The sequence below is a fragment of the Carassius carassius genome, chromosome 40 (genome assembly GCF_963082965.1).
Source record: "Carassius carassius chromosome 40, fCarCar2.1, whole genome shotgun sequence".
Lineage (NCBI taxonomy): Eukaryota > Metazoa > Chordata > Actinopteri > Cypriniformes > Cyprinidae > Carassius > Carassius carassius.
The window spans coordinates 27,934,367-27,949,383 of NC_081794.1; the positions used below are offsets into that span (position 1 = coordinate 27,934,367).

A 15,017-nucleotide genomic window follows, 5' to 3' on the forward strand; every position below is an offset into this window, starting at 1 on the left:
AGTATCTAATATTCAGTTACACAAAATGAAAGGGAGACAAAAGAAAGTAATAACATTAATGGAACTTAAATTTATAAAGAAAGCATAGAATAAAATAAGATTAAGCAAGCAAGTATTGCATATTTCCTTGAAGCAAGAATGTGTCACACACACAACTCATTTTCTCTTTAAATGTTGTGTAGAGCATAGGCTATGTCCCGAGGGCTGATCATTTTGTTGAAGCAAGAAAGCAACTCTGTCCTCGGAGAATTTAAGGAAGTGAACACTTTATTTAAGGTGCATTTTACACTCTTTAGAAATGTCCTATTCCTCGCTGCACATTTCTGTGTTCACAATGTCTCCTTTGGAAGTGTGCAGACTAATACAAACAGAGGGGGAAACTGTAAAGGGTTATTTAGCGGTGGAATTTGATGTGGATCTTGTCACTTTTACGAGTTTTGGAGATCACTTTACCAATAAGCTTTATAATTCTTCATCATTCAAAAAAATAATAATAATATTACTTTAACAGTAATATTTAATTTATAAATTTTTTTCTTTAATTTATAAATTTTGGTTATTAGTACTTTTTATATTGCATTTTAACAAGTTGAATACATTAACAGTAATATATCAAATAGCGTAACAAAAAATTAATTAGTTAATACATAAGGTATCATGAATTGAATGATAGCAAGACATTTACTGATAAATAGTGAATGTGATATTTCAAAGTGGACAGCCAGGTTTAATGACATTTTTATACATCATAGGACTTTCAGAAAACCACAAGATTGGATTCCAGACAAATGCTGCTAAGTTTCTAAATGAAGTTATCATTCTACAGCTGTCAATCACCTAAAGTGGATTTTTCCAGTTGATTGAGATTCACAAAGAACTACAGAGTGCATGACTGTCACCACTGCATTACATGTTTTTATTTCATTCTCCAAGAAATTGCTCAACAATAGTTAAGAAATAAATAAGAAATTGCTCAACAATAGTTTATGCAGTTTTTAATTTTCATGGATTATTTCCCTTGCATACATCAGCATTCAAAAAGAAATAAATAAAGAGTGAAGCATGAGTTGAAGCATTTAGTATATGAACAAACAAGCAACAATATTAAAACAGGTTTACAGGTTACAATTAGTTTTAGCATATACTTATACATTTGTCAATCAGTGTCTTATGAACAACCATGAAATAAAAATAAACAATAGACTATGAACCTAAATTATGTAAACTGAATTTAATTTATTATCGGCGTGTGCAGTAAACAGAGCTAAGTTTTTCCTCATCATCAAGCAGCATATAAAGAAAACCAATAAAGCACCTCTGTATTCAGAAGCATCTCATGAGAAGTAATGTTTAGTCAAACTCGATAGACAGGTTTACTTTTAGGTTTTTAAAAACTGCAGAGCAACAGTGGAAAAATTATAAATATGTTCTTTGGAGGACCATAAGATCATATTTAAGACAAAGATGTTGCAAAACAGCTTAAAAAAAAGTGCAGTTGTCAATCACTGAAAGCAGTTTATAGTCAACAGTTTGGAACAAGCTGATCAAGATTCCCCAAGACCATGATCATCACTGCATGAACAGTGTTAGTAATATCATTCTCCATGATCATGCAATGAAATGTTTGTTGTTTGCAGATTAAGCATATTTGCATTCAATGTATACATTACCCAGCAAACATCATCATAACATTTAAACAATTTGGTTATTTGAGGAAAGACTTAACCTCAACCCCATGAGAAAGAAAGATGCAGGCACTGTGGCGACATTCTTTAGATCCTTTATAGTTAAAAATAGAAATCACATTTCTCGTGCATATTACACAACCTTTGGAAAATGAGCAAAACAATCACTTTACTATTTACTATTCCTGAAGGTAACTGATTACAAAATGTAGACTATGAAACCTTGCTTAATCATTAAAATGAGTCTTTTATCATGTGCATTGTTATACTGGATAAAATATTAAGATGCACTTTTAAATTGAAAAATGCACAACCTATTCAGAAATATTCTTTTAAGTCTCCAACTAAAATGTTTAAAGCCTAACACTTTTTCTTAGGAATATTGTTTAAACTGAACATTAATTTCAATGAGTTCCTGTCTAAATGTAGCAAGATGGAACGTTTAGAGTGACACAAATCAGTTTCGCAAATCAACTAGATATCATCATCACTGATTCAAAAGATTAAAGATGGTCGGATGAAATACTTCCTTGATTTATTTTTTTAAACAAGTTACAGAACTGAAAGGAATTGTAGAACAGGAATGACACATTTAATCATTTTGCATGATTGAAATAAACCGAATTGTCTTTACTAATGCAAATCATCAATTTGTTGAATCATTTATTTTTGGTGATTGTAAATAAACAAATACAACATAACAGCTATAACTTTAGGAAATATTAAGAAACCCACAACCAGTGTGGCATCAGAACCACATTCATTAAAATGGAAGAAGACAATATGCATGTAAAATGCTACATGTTTTAATGAAAATATACTAAAAGAGGGTCAGGACACTCATCAGAGGAATAAATAAAAGCATCAGAGAAGCGCACAGAGAAGAAGCCTCAGACACCTTCACTTGATTTGGGACCCACTTATCTGTGAACAAGGAATATAATGCAATGGAATGTAATGTATTCAAAGCAGAAATCATTATAAACCTTTAATTAGTGACTAAAATAAATGAAATATTCACCTGTGTTCCCTTCAGACAACGTCAGAGGACCCATGGATATAGAAGCGCTGTCATGGAAGTCCAGAGACCTGCGCTCTCTCCGCTGGTACCCAGAGTTACAGTCCTAAAAGAGAAAAGTAAAAATCCTACTGTGTGAATCCCTGATATATATCACTGAAAAAAATAATGATAGAAAGGAGTACACAAATTCTTCAGAACAGCTTAGCCAAAACAAGTCTTTGAGCAGCCTTGAACATTAAACATCCACGCAAACCATTTTAACAAGGGGTTTATAAACTGCAGATTCGCAAAACTACACATTTACCTAAAGCTACTTTCTAAAATGTAACATTACTGTTGTATAAAAGAGATATTATAAACTCACCGTTGAACAGCGATTGCTCGACATAAGGCACAGGTGAACAGCACAGTGCAGGTAAAGCTTAGTGGAGTTTGCAGTGAAGATGAACATCCTGAAGGAGAAACGGCTGGATGTCGAGACGCCGTTCTGCAGCAGCTCCACTGTGTCATCATTTGGATTGGGACACCTGAGAATAGCAATTATTACAATTGTTATTATTTTTTTTTTATCATTCAATACACAAATGCATTGTATTTACCAAAATATGTAACTTTTGAATTTGTTCTGAAAGACAAAGTAAAATCTAATGCAATCCTAAAAGTTATATATATTGAATTATTTAATCTGTGTGCAAATGAAAATGCTTTTCAAAATGTTACAGTGAGTTAAGCAAAAAGCAGAGCTTTACTCTGTGACGATGAGATCCCAGCGGAGACTGTAATCAGGATCATTCACAGGTGTAGCCCAACACATGTCCATAATTGAGGCAAACTGCCGGCTGTCAACCCCCTCGACACGAACTTCCACATTCATCTTCTGGTCCAGCTCTGCATCCACTCTACCAGTGAAGGGCCGAGTAAACTCATCATCCTCATATGGAATCATCCGCACCTGATATCTGCCTTCACCAGCCGGGAGGGTCTTGTGCACAACACTGTTGAAATGTTCAAGATGTATCATTTTCACACTGTTAATTTTTATACTGCTTAACTACTGTTGCTTAAAAGATTCCAACCTCTCCAGTGGGTTGACTTCCACGTTCATGGAAAGTGTTTGTGTTTGAGGATAAACACAGCTGAAAGAAAGCTTGAGGATTTTCTCTCTGCTGATGAGACCCTCTGACCCAGGTGCCCCCAGAATAAAGTTACCGTAGATTAAGTGGGTGCCGTTGGCCTGTGAACATGTCAATCATTTTATTTCACTCAATTAAGGAAAAGTTCACAGATTTTCAAGTCAGTATAAAAAAATGGATAGTGTCTACTCTTTTAATTTTTGTCAGCAAAAGCAGCATCTTTTGACAGCTCCAGAGAGATTCTTAAAACTACAGGTTTTCTGCTTATTTGTAGACATTCAGATCCCAATCCCAAAACATTGTGATGTGTCCATACCTTAGTGGCAAAAATTAATTCCACAACCTTTTAAATCTGTTTTCTTTTGTCAAGGAGCACAGACCTTTTTAAATATGCCTTTATACTGCATAAACATGCAAGTTTCCTTCTTTGTACAATAGAATAGCTTTGTGAATGAGTCTCTTGTGAACATTATATTTAAATTTGTCAAAAGCTCTTTACATGATAGAGATTTGCTTTATTCTTTTTCTAACAAGGTTGAGATCATATGGATTTTGTTAGCATGTACTGTATGTAATACATCCTACCACAAGATTTGTGCCACAGATGTGTTCATCGTTATCAAAATGGAATTCCACTCTGCCATTCCGGACCGTTCCTCTGCAGCTGGGATCATTGAGGTGCAAGACATCAGCTGGAAAACCAGCCTCAAAGAGCTGACAGCGAGACACGGACATGGAGCCAGAGCTGCTTTCACAGCTTTCTGAGAAATCTGAGAGAATTAAAAACATCCAAAACATTGTCAGAAGTATTAATGATTACTGAATAAATACAGAAAATCCTATATTATTATTATTGTAGAATAAGTTTCACCTAAAGAATCTGGTCTGGTCTGATTCTTGCTACACAAACAGCCATAGACGCTGTTTTTCTCTCCACACCATTCATCCTCTGTGCAGTTGAGTTCAGCACAGGGATCTGAAAGTGAGAACCAAAGATGAATGAATGAAATGAAAAAAATGTATTAGGGGCATAAATTGTGTTTCGGTGTAACTTGTGTATAAATAAATGGCAAACACATCTGTCAGAGTGTGTTTAATGTGATTCTTACTAATATTTTATTAATTTAGTACACCCTTGTGTCATAAATTGTACTGTATACTGGTACTTTACCGGTGGTTGATGTCTCATTAAGGCCTCCAATATCTGATTTAAAAAAAGAAATAAAATAAAACATTCCTGTTAATGACACTAATTTTAGTTAATGACCAAATTGTATGTGGTTAAAGTATATATACCTGCACAGTAAACTGTACAAAATGGTGTCTTGACAAATTCATAAACATAGTAATTTCCAGGACAGGCTTTGACTCGTATCGGGTGGGATTTGTAACCACAGCAGCCACTCCATGTGGAAGCACAGACCTGACGAGTGACCACTCCATCTTCCAGATGTGGATGAGATCCGTTGAGCCACAGTGGCTCATAAGTGCCACACATGCCGTGACTCACACATGATTCTGCAATCTGAGTATTTTGACCATTGTAGAACATTCTGTACCAGCCATTCCACTCCACATTATAATCACACATGCCATAGGAGTAATAGTTACTATCGTAAGGGTTATTTGTGGCTCTCCAAGGGTCATCAAGAATGGTGTAGTTGTTGCAGGGATCAACGCTTGGGATGGTGAATAATACTATCATGAAAAAGAAGAGAGAGAGCATTACATATTGCAGACTAAATAGATTAATATGAAAACCATCAGATATAAAAATAAATGAATATACCTGCACAATACACAGGAGCTGGGATTGAGACCGCTGGTCTGGTAAATTTGTAGACATAATAATCTCCAAGACAAGCTTTGACTTGGATTGGTTCAGATCTGTAATAACTGCACTGATCATAGCGAGAACCAAAAACTTCACGAGTAACAACTCCATCTTCTAGCCGAGGATGAGAGCCACCAAGCCACAGAGAACTATAACCTCCACATGACATGAAGGATATACACCATTCAGGCATCTGAGCATTTGATCCATTAATGAAGAGCCGATACCAGCCATCCCAATCTAAACGAGTGTCATCAAGTCCATTTATATTGCCATACCAATACCAGTAATTGAGTGTGCTTCTCCAGTGGTTGTCGAGTGTGTGGTAGTTATTGCATGGGTCATAATCTGTGTTAGTGAGATCAGAACAAATCAATAATATTTCAGTGAAGAACTTCACAAGAGCAAATATGAAAAGATCATACACAGCAACAATCATGAGACTGAGATTCTAAAAGCAGTGCTGAAAGTATGTCTGTTTCGTCATATGTACCTCATATGAAAGTACATGCATAGAAATAGCAATTTCTTTAGCTAAAGTGAATGTGATTAGCTTTAATAACCCTTATATATCCATTCATATACTTGTGTTACAACTTACTTAAAGTGATGTTGGATCCAGTGATATTATCTGAACTTACATAGGACACCACCTGTGAAATGTTGTTGACATCTAAAAAAAAAAAAGAAATTATGAGTGAAATCATCTCAAAATTGTGTAAGATTTTTTTAAAAGTGGGAAAAGCACTGTACCTGTACAGTATCCTGAACACCAGAATTGTGGATTCACAAGTTCATAGACATAGTAATTGCCTGGACATGCTTTCACTCTGATGGGTTTTGATTTGTATTCACAACAGCTGCTCCAATAAGACCCTGCACAGACCTCTCTAGTAACCACTCCATCCTCTATCTGAGGATGAGGACCATTGAGCCACAGGTTATAGTATGTGTTACAGCTGAATGAACTAATACAGGTCTCTGACATCTGGATGTCCATTCCATAGTAGAAAAGCCGGTACCAGCCATTCCAGGAGAAACGTTCATCACAAATGTAATCTCCACTTTCATTGTTGGCTCTCCAGGGACGATCCAGAGACTCATAGTTGTAGCAGGGATCACTGCTGATGCTGCTGAAAGCAACTGTCGTGGACCAGTATATATATTTAGTAAAAGACCAAGGCTATTTAAAAAATAATAATAATGATGGTGTGTTGAGAAATGCCTTCAAACACTTTTTGTGTAATTGATAACAACAAACACATATGACGATATTACAATTGAATTAAAGCTAAATTAAATACTTTTTCCTAATTTAGGTCACATTAAAGGGCCAAAAATAACTCAAAAATAACATCTACTGCTCTTGTATGTTTGTTTAAGGAGCCCAACATAAGAACTTCTGAAAACTCAACATAATATTATTTTTTTAATATTAGCTGTAATAGTCTGTTTAACACAGACCTGATTGATTTGTCTGATCAACCATTGTACTGATTCTGTTTTAAATAGACATTTTGTTAAATAAATTGAATAGTATTAAGCGTATAGCATAACTGTAAATATATAATTTACATTTTTTTACAATCTTTTGTAAAGAGATCCTAGAACTGCACCTGCACAGTATGTTGGTTTGTGGATCGACACATCTGGCTCGACAAATTTGTAGATGTAATAATCTCCTGGACAGGCTTTGACTTGGATGGATGTGGATGTGTTGAAGCCACACTGGTACCCATTAGTTCCCAAGACTTCACGGGTCACCACTCCATCTTCAACTCTTGGATGAGAGCCGTTGAGATACAGTCCAGTTTCACCACCACATCTCATATAACTCACACACCACTCAGACATCTGGGCACTTTCTCCATTCAGATACAGACGATACCAGCCACTCCATTCAACATGGGTGTCATCATAGCCAGTGTCCAGATATTGCCGTATGTCTCTCCAATAGTCATTGAGAGTGTTATAATTATAGCATGGATCAGAGCTGGAAGTTGTAAGTTCTATTAGAATGTGAAGACAATCACATAATCAAATTCTCTCTTACTACCTCTTGTTAAACATCAAATAAACTAAGAGAAACCAACAGAATGTAATAAAAAGAAAGGTCAATTTGTTGGTTGACAAATAGTAGGTGGCTCAGACAAACTGTATCCAGTATATTTCTACATCTCTGTGCATTTAAACTTTAAAAATGGCATTACACAGTAAACTATTTTGTGCATAAGCTATGTTGGGAAATGTTACTTTTAAAAGCAATGTGTAACAATACTTATGATCCTGGTGGTCAATGAACTTCCGTTTATTCACCACCAGAGGTCATCATCCACAACACAGACACACTACACAGTACATCCTGGACTACATTTCCCATGCTCCATTTCACCAATCACATTCACCTGATAACAATCACACCATGCACCTGAGACCAATCACACACATACAGTACAATCATCAGACAAGCTTTATAAGCATTGGACTTCCCCTCACACACTGCTGAGTATTGTTCTGCATATATCCCTTTCCTTGTGATAGCAAGCCATTCCATGTTTGTTTTCATAGTCTTGTCTTAGTTTCTTGTTTTCATAGTCTTGTGTCAGTTTATTGTTTTCATAGTCTAGTCTTTTCCTTGCCCTCCTTCTCGTGTTTTAACAGGGATTACCCCTCTTGTCTACCCCTCTGGATATTGTTCACTCTTCGAAGACCCATGCTTGCCCTAGAATTATTCTTGTGTCTTTTAATCTATATACCTGTTTGCCAGTGTTTAACCCATGCCTGTTATCACCACGCCTCTGTCCGATAAAAGCTTGCACTTGGATCCTCATGTCTCGTCAGCCCTGTGACAACTCAGTTAAATGTTAAGTAACATTATGGAATATAAGTCTTCATGAGACTCTCCTCCAGAGTTCAGGTATCACACATGCGGGAAACCATCTAACCCAAATGCTACATTTTCTTTTACAAAGGTGCTTAATAGTTGCTTTGATTCAAAGCTTTATAAAAGTCATAAATCTTGGAATAGATGTGCATTTGTTGTTTTTATGTAGGGGACAAAATGCAACACAGATTGGGCTGAATTTCACAGACAGAACTGTTAAAAAAATAATAATAATAAAAAAATGGAAAAACAACAAACTTGATTGAAGTAACAATGTTTACATTATTAAATGGAACACATGGGATTAAATAGGAATAAAGTTAAAGATTGTAATTCATTATAAAGTCGACTATAAATTGAAAGATTATTGTACCTGTATGTGGAATGATGATTGCACCATTTATTATTTCACCTGTTAATTAAAATTCAAGCATAACAACTTAATTTTTTGTTAGGACACATTTAAAATTGTCGTTCTAATACGAGACATATTTGGTCACAGTTATACATGACACGCAAAAAACTCACCATTAACCAGCAGCAGCAACACAAACCGTGAGATCAGATACCTCATTGTGACAACCCGATCTGTAACAACATTATCATGATGATTATACACATGCAAAAGGCATAAAAATCGTCTTTTTTCCCCTATGGCATTAGGTGTATAAGACCTGACAGTAATTTATCTGTGTGAATAATAATATTTGCTTACAAAAATACTGTTTGTTGTGCACTATGCAAAACCAAGCATTATAATCAAAACATGTGATGAAATGAGGAGAAATAACTTTACCTGAGGTCAAATGCTACTGCAGAACAAACTCAGGGAGATTCTCTCTTGAGCAGCTGAACACAGTGATGATGAACCGCAGATCTCATGATCTTATCAGTGCCTTTATTAATAATGGTGGGTGGATCATTACGGGAACCAGGAGTTTTCTCTAAACAATACCCTGAAGAAGTCTTACATTTCTTTTTATTTTGTGAGAGATTGTATCGATGCTTGCCATTAAATCGTTTGACTTCATTGTGCAGCTGTATTGTGTACTGCCTGCTCTGATATCACAGTCAAAACAATAGTTCATATATGTTGACCTAGAATCAGATCATGTTCCTGTTTATCTGGATCAGTAAGATTCCCAGCAACAAGATATAAACAATGCAATAGTTAAAATGAAGGACACAACACCTCTAGAGAGGTCTGAAAATTTCAAGGAAAACAAAAACAAAAAGGTGACCATCAGACAATTGAGTTGCAAGCAAACAAACAAAAAAAATGGTTGAGAGGTTGTCTTTTGTCTCCAGTCACACCATTTTCTAGAACTGCAGCCAACCTGGAGTCTCAATGAAGGACAAGTGTCAGGTAATAATTATACATCTAAATAGAAGGCATTTTCACCCATCATCAACAACTGAATATCACCTATAAATTATTATATAAAATCATAATAGTAACTTTTAAGTTTGATCAGCAATTGCATAAGAGGGCTGGTTTGACATGAATGGATGTCAGCGTCTCTCTAAAAAAAAGTCAATGCTTCTAAACATGCATTTAAGGGTACTTTAAAAGAGTTTTAGTAAGATGCAGGAATACTGAATGTTTGTCAGAAGAGTGCTTGTCTGACACCTTCCCAGCCTTTCAATATCAGTTTATCAATATCAATTCTTTTCACCTTCTTAAATTAAAACCCAAAAAAAAACAAAAAAGTGTAACAGATGGAAGACTGTCGCCTGATGGATTTTCTCTTTTGGACATTTAAAGTGTCCTTTAATATTGTTTTTTAGGTTTTATTCATCATTTAATGTCAAAGCATTCAGATAATTGGCAAAAACAGTAGAGAGAATCAAAACTTTCTGACAGCTTTGCAGTCATGCTGTTTTTGTTTTGATTACATCCAGTCTGCTTTTAGTAGTTTCTTACTGTTTAACAGGGGATGAGAATTTAAGTTTTAATTCTCAATAATCACCATAATTGTGTCAAGGATAAAAATCCAGGAAAAATATTACATGTTGTATTTTATTAGAAAATTTGGCAGTTAGGGCCATTAACATGTTTTACAGTTTTCCTAAATTTGTGAATTAGATGACAAGATGCACTTAATGTAATGGAAAGAAGATATAGGGGAAATGTATATGGACCGAAGATGTCACTATCTCATCTCAGTTCATTTATTCGGAAATGTTATGCTTTTAAATTTTGAGTAATGGACCCTTGTGTGATTTTCCAGGCTGTCGAGGTCTCTGAGGATGTGTTTTGGGACCAGTTCTGGACTGACGTCAACATGACGGTGCAGGATATTTTTGCTCTGGTTTCCTGCTGCTGAGATCCGTGCTGTGAGAAAGGAATCTCCGTCCAATCTGGCAACCCTCTGTTACAAGGTCCAGTCTGTGTCCCATAGTAAAGAAAGATCAATAATGAGAACAAAAAGTGATCTCAACATGGTGGCCACAATGAGAGGGGACCATAAAATCATTTTAAAATTTAATTTAGACCAATATTATGACTCTAATGTGAGCATGCTGTTTCCTCTTCAGGAACTCGAGCTGCGTCGAGAACGTTTGGGGAAATGTGTCCAGCGTAACGTCTCTGAATAATGTGTATAATCAGTCCAAAGGAAGGGCGAGATGTCATAGGCGGGTGACGTCAGAGACCAGGAAGCATAAAGCATGAGCGGCGAAGCCGGAAATCAGCCTTGTGTCTTCAGCAAGCGCTCTGTGTGTGTGTGTCAGTCACTATCTGTTTGTGAGTCTTATTTAGTGTTGTTTGTCCACTGATAAACTCCATTGTCAAAGCTTCAGTCAAGAGAAGTTTTGTGCGAGAGCAGGCAGCGTTCAGGCTGTGTGTTTTCCCTGCCAAAAAGAAAAAGAAAAGGTAGGGACACACGCAGCTCGTGTGTTGTCTGCTTGAGAGTGAAGCGCGCAGTGTCAGCTCTCGAGGGAGTTGACGGCTGCGATGCGAGCCTTTGCTTCACTCTCAGAAGGCTCTCTTTGAGGAGAGAGCTTTCACTGGCATTTCTCGCGGTGCCAGCCCCGCTTTTGTCGAGGAAAAAACGGAGCGGTGGTTGTGCTCGCGGGATTCACTTTCAGATCTGCTGGAAGGAATGTAAGACGGGCAGCAAGTCCCTGTCTTCTTTCTTAGCCACCAGATCCGGTGCCCGCTCTCGCCCGCTCTCGGAAGCCCGCGTTTGCAGTACTTTCCCCCCCGATGAGAGGGCGTGACGCACTGCCTGTCTTTCTCAGAGGAGATTGATATGGAAAGGCGTCAATGAGCTCGCCAGTTGTTCAAGCACCAGTCACACAAGCACCAGTTACACACGCATATTATGCCTAATATTATAATAAGCAGCATTAATGAGGAGTGGAGCTCGCGCAGTCGGCTCTCGGGGGGCTGATTGTGCTTTTCTCGCTGTTAAGCACTCCGGTCTCGCCGGGCACGCTCCGAGGAGTGTGTCCGTGCATGCGATCTTGCGGTCGCGGTCGCACTGGGGCTGATGCACGGCGGCGACCGCGATAGCGGGAATCGCACATGATCTGGTGAAACGGGTTGGAAACGGCTCGTCCTATCTCCACCCGTGTTTACTAGATCTAGAGCTCGTTCTCGAGGCTTGGAAACCAGCGCTGCGTTTTTTTCGCCCTCTGAGACAGCTCGCTGCTGCTGCTGCTGCATGCTCTCTCGTCGGGCACGCTATGAGGAGTGTATCCGTGCATGCGATCTTGCGGTTGCGGTCGCGCTGGGGCTGATGCACGGCGGCGACCGCAATAGCGGGAATCGCACATGATCTGGCAAACAGTTTGGAGACGGCTCGTCCTATCTCCACCCGTGTTCACTAGATCTAGAGCTCTGTCTCGAGGCTTAAAAACCCGTGCTGTGGTTTCTTCGTCCTCGGAGGCAGAGCTCACTGCAGCATTCATCTTTCTCTGAGGAGATTGATGTTGTCTGTGTGACTGAGTAGCATATATAAAAAATTAAAAAAATAGACATGCACGCTGCCGAGCAACGTGTGTATTACATTGTTTCATCTTTATGTGAGTTTTTTTTCTACACCAGACCGTGTTGACTCGTCTGGTTGTTGACTACTATATATTAATATTTATCTGACTATGTGAAGTTAGATGTGCAGGGGCTCTAGGGATGTCATTTCTTATGTGAGAACACGTGTGTACCGCTCTTCCTCTGAGGAGGTTGAGGCAGTCAGGGGCTGCTGGGCGGAGCAGTCCCAACCATGTTCCAGCCCCTCGTGCCGGGGGTGTCACTTTTGTACTCCGCAGACGCTATAGTCAGAGTGGCGCTCCCAGGCCGAAGGCTTCTAGTGGAAAGCAGTTCTACGGACCGTTGTTTTCGCTGGATAGCCTTCATCATAACGTCCTGACGCGTAAGGCCTAGGACGTTTTGAGGGCAGGCCCCTCTGGGGAAGAGCGGTATACACAGCATTACACGGTGCCCGTCTCTCCTCAGTGCCCTCAGGAGATCGATCTGCCAACCCTGCCAGTGTTTCAGGGCGCAGCGGTCTCCAGCGAGCGCTTCTCTCAGTTACTGCCCGGAAACGTAGCGGTGCTGAGAGGCTCGCTACCTCTACGGAGGTCTCTAGAGCAGCTAGTATGGTCGTCCCCTGCCGGTCCGCCGCTTCATGACACCGTGCTAGTCACTCTAGGCACACCAGAGGCCAGTCTCGCGAGACTGGTTCCCTTAGGAGGTCACATGGCAGTGTGGGAGCCCCTGCCAAGTGTACTTTACGGGGTCCTGCCCCGAGCAGGCTCTGGTCTAGTCTTCCTAGCAGACGACGTGGGTCTGAGGACCGTCGTTTTTAGGAGACTTCAGCTACGAGAGTCCTGATGCTGCGGCTCAGGACCTCGGAGGGCAGGCCCTTCTGGGGAAGAGTGGTATACACCGCATTACATGGTGCCCGTCTCTCCTCAGTGCCCTCAGGAGATCGATCTGCCAACCCTGCCGGTGTTCCAGGGCACAGCGGTCTCCAGTGAGCCGGGGAATGGCGGCTTCACACTGAGGTGATGAAGCAGAGTTAGAGATGTTGGCCAGACTCGGGTGGATCTGTTTGCGACTTGAGAGACATCGCACTGTCCCCTCTGGCTTCCTCTGACTCATCCAGCTCCACTGGAGCTGGACGCCATGGTACAGACATGGCCGAGGCTTCATCTGTAAATTTTTCCCCCGATTGCTCTGCTCTCGGGAGTTCTGGAGAGAGTGCGCCGGGACGGAGTCCGGCAGCTGTTAGTAGCCCCGTTCTGGACGGGCCGGGTATGGTTCTTGGGCCTGATTTCTCTTTTTGACGGCACTCCATGGGAGGTTCCCGTCAGGAGAGATCTCCTCTCGCAGGCGGAGGGTGCGCCCCCGCATGGAGCTTAGAGGCTGTAGGTGCTGTCTCTGAGGAGGCACAACTCTTAGCTTCTGGTCTCTCAACCAAGGTTGTAAAACCGTTCTCCAATCCAGAGCTCCCTCAATGAGGAAACTGTATGCCTTGAAGTGGAAGCTTTTCACTTCTTGGTGCAGAGACCGCCAGCTCGACCCAGTTAACTGCCCGTATGGTACAGTGCTGGAGTTCCTGCAGGCTCTCCGCAGGGTTGACCCACTCCACCCTGAAGGTCTACGTGGCGGCCATGGTGGCCTACCGCGCCCCTCTCAGTGGCCAGTCAGTGGGCAGAAACCCTCTGGTTACATGTTTCCTCCATGGTGCACTGAGGCTGAGGCCTCCGGCCAGAAGAAGCTTATGCTAAGCGGTGATCAGGATGTTATCCTAAGCCTCGAGTCCTTTGATCTCCCCTCTCCTGGGGGTCAAGACTCACTCCTTCTGAAGCTTGGCCATTGGACGGGTTGTCCCCGAATTCTGTCAGGCTCCTTCTCTTGCTTTAGCTGTGCTCTTCCACACTAGGCAGAGATTTGAAAGTCTGGCGGCGTGGGCATTCTCGTTCCCCAAACGTTCTCGACGCAGCTAGAGTTCCTGAAGAGGAACGTCTAAGGTTACGTATGTAACCCTGGTTCCTCGAAGGAACAAGACGCTGCGTCGCAGTGCCACACTTCCGGCATCTCTGGCTGGCGCTTGCTTCATCCTTTAAGGCTGATTTCCGGCTTCGCCACTCATGCTTTATGCTTCCTGGTCTCTGACGTCACCCGCCTATGATGTCTCGCCCTTCCTTTGGACTAATTATACACATTATTCAGAGACGTTACGCTGGACGCGTTTCCCCAAACATTCTCGACGCATCATTCAGCATCATTCCTCCAATCTTGTGTCACATGATCTTCAGAAATCATTCTAATATGATGATTTGCTGCTCAAGAAACATTTCTGATTATTATCAGTATTGAAAACAGTTGTGCTGCTTCATACTTTTGCGAAGACCATGATACTTTTTTTTTCGGATTCGTTTATGAATGTCTTTGTTCTCATTTTTGACCCGTTTATTGCATCCTCCTTGATGATTACACATATTAAGTATT

The 15,017-nt window shown here is 40.2% G+C and overlaps 1 protein-coding gene across 1 annotated transcript; it reads right to left on the bottom strand.

Annotated features, from left to right (window-relative positions):
• Positions 1-2,505: 2,505 nt before the first annotated feature.
• On the bottom strand, positions 2,506-7,527 carry LOC132122549 (pancreatic secretory granule membrane major glycoprotein GP2-like). Its single transcript, XM_059532929.1, has 13 exons — positions 7,290-7,527; positions 6,427-6,816; positions 6,275-6,346; positions 5,629-6,021; positions 5,136-5,537; positions 5,011-5,043; positions 4,711-4,815; positions 4,425-4,609; positions 3,783-3,940; positions 3,456-3,701; positions 3,071-3,233; positions 2,707-2,809; positions 2,506-2,609 (listed from the first exon to the last, which is right to left on the bottom strand). The coding sequence occupies exons 1-13, from the start codon at positions 7,525-7,527 to the stop codon at positions 2,506-2,508; spliced, it is 2,592 nt and encodes an 863-aa protein (XP_059388912.1).
• Between the last annotated feature and the right edge of the window lie 7,490 nt (positions 7,528-15,017).

Coding starts and splice junctions, on each gene's coding strand:
- LOC132122549 (XM_059532929.1), bottom strand. CDS start 7,527: ATGTCTGAGTGGTGTGTGAGTTATATGAGATGTGGTGGTGAAACTGGA. Junction 6,817..7,289: donor CAAACCAACATACTGTGCAG/GTGCAGTTCTAG, acceptor GGTCCACGACAG/TTGCTTTCAGCAGCATCAGC. Junction 6,022..6,274: donor TGGATCCAACATCACTTTAA/GTAAGTTGTAAC, acceptor TCACTAACACAG/ATTATGACCCATGCAATAAC.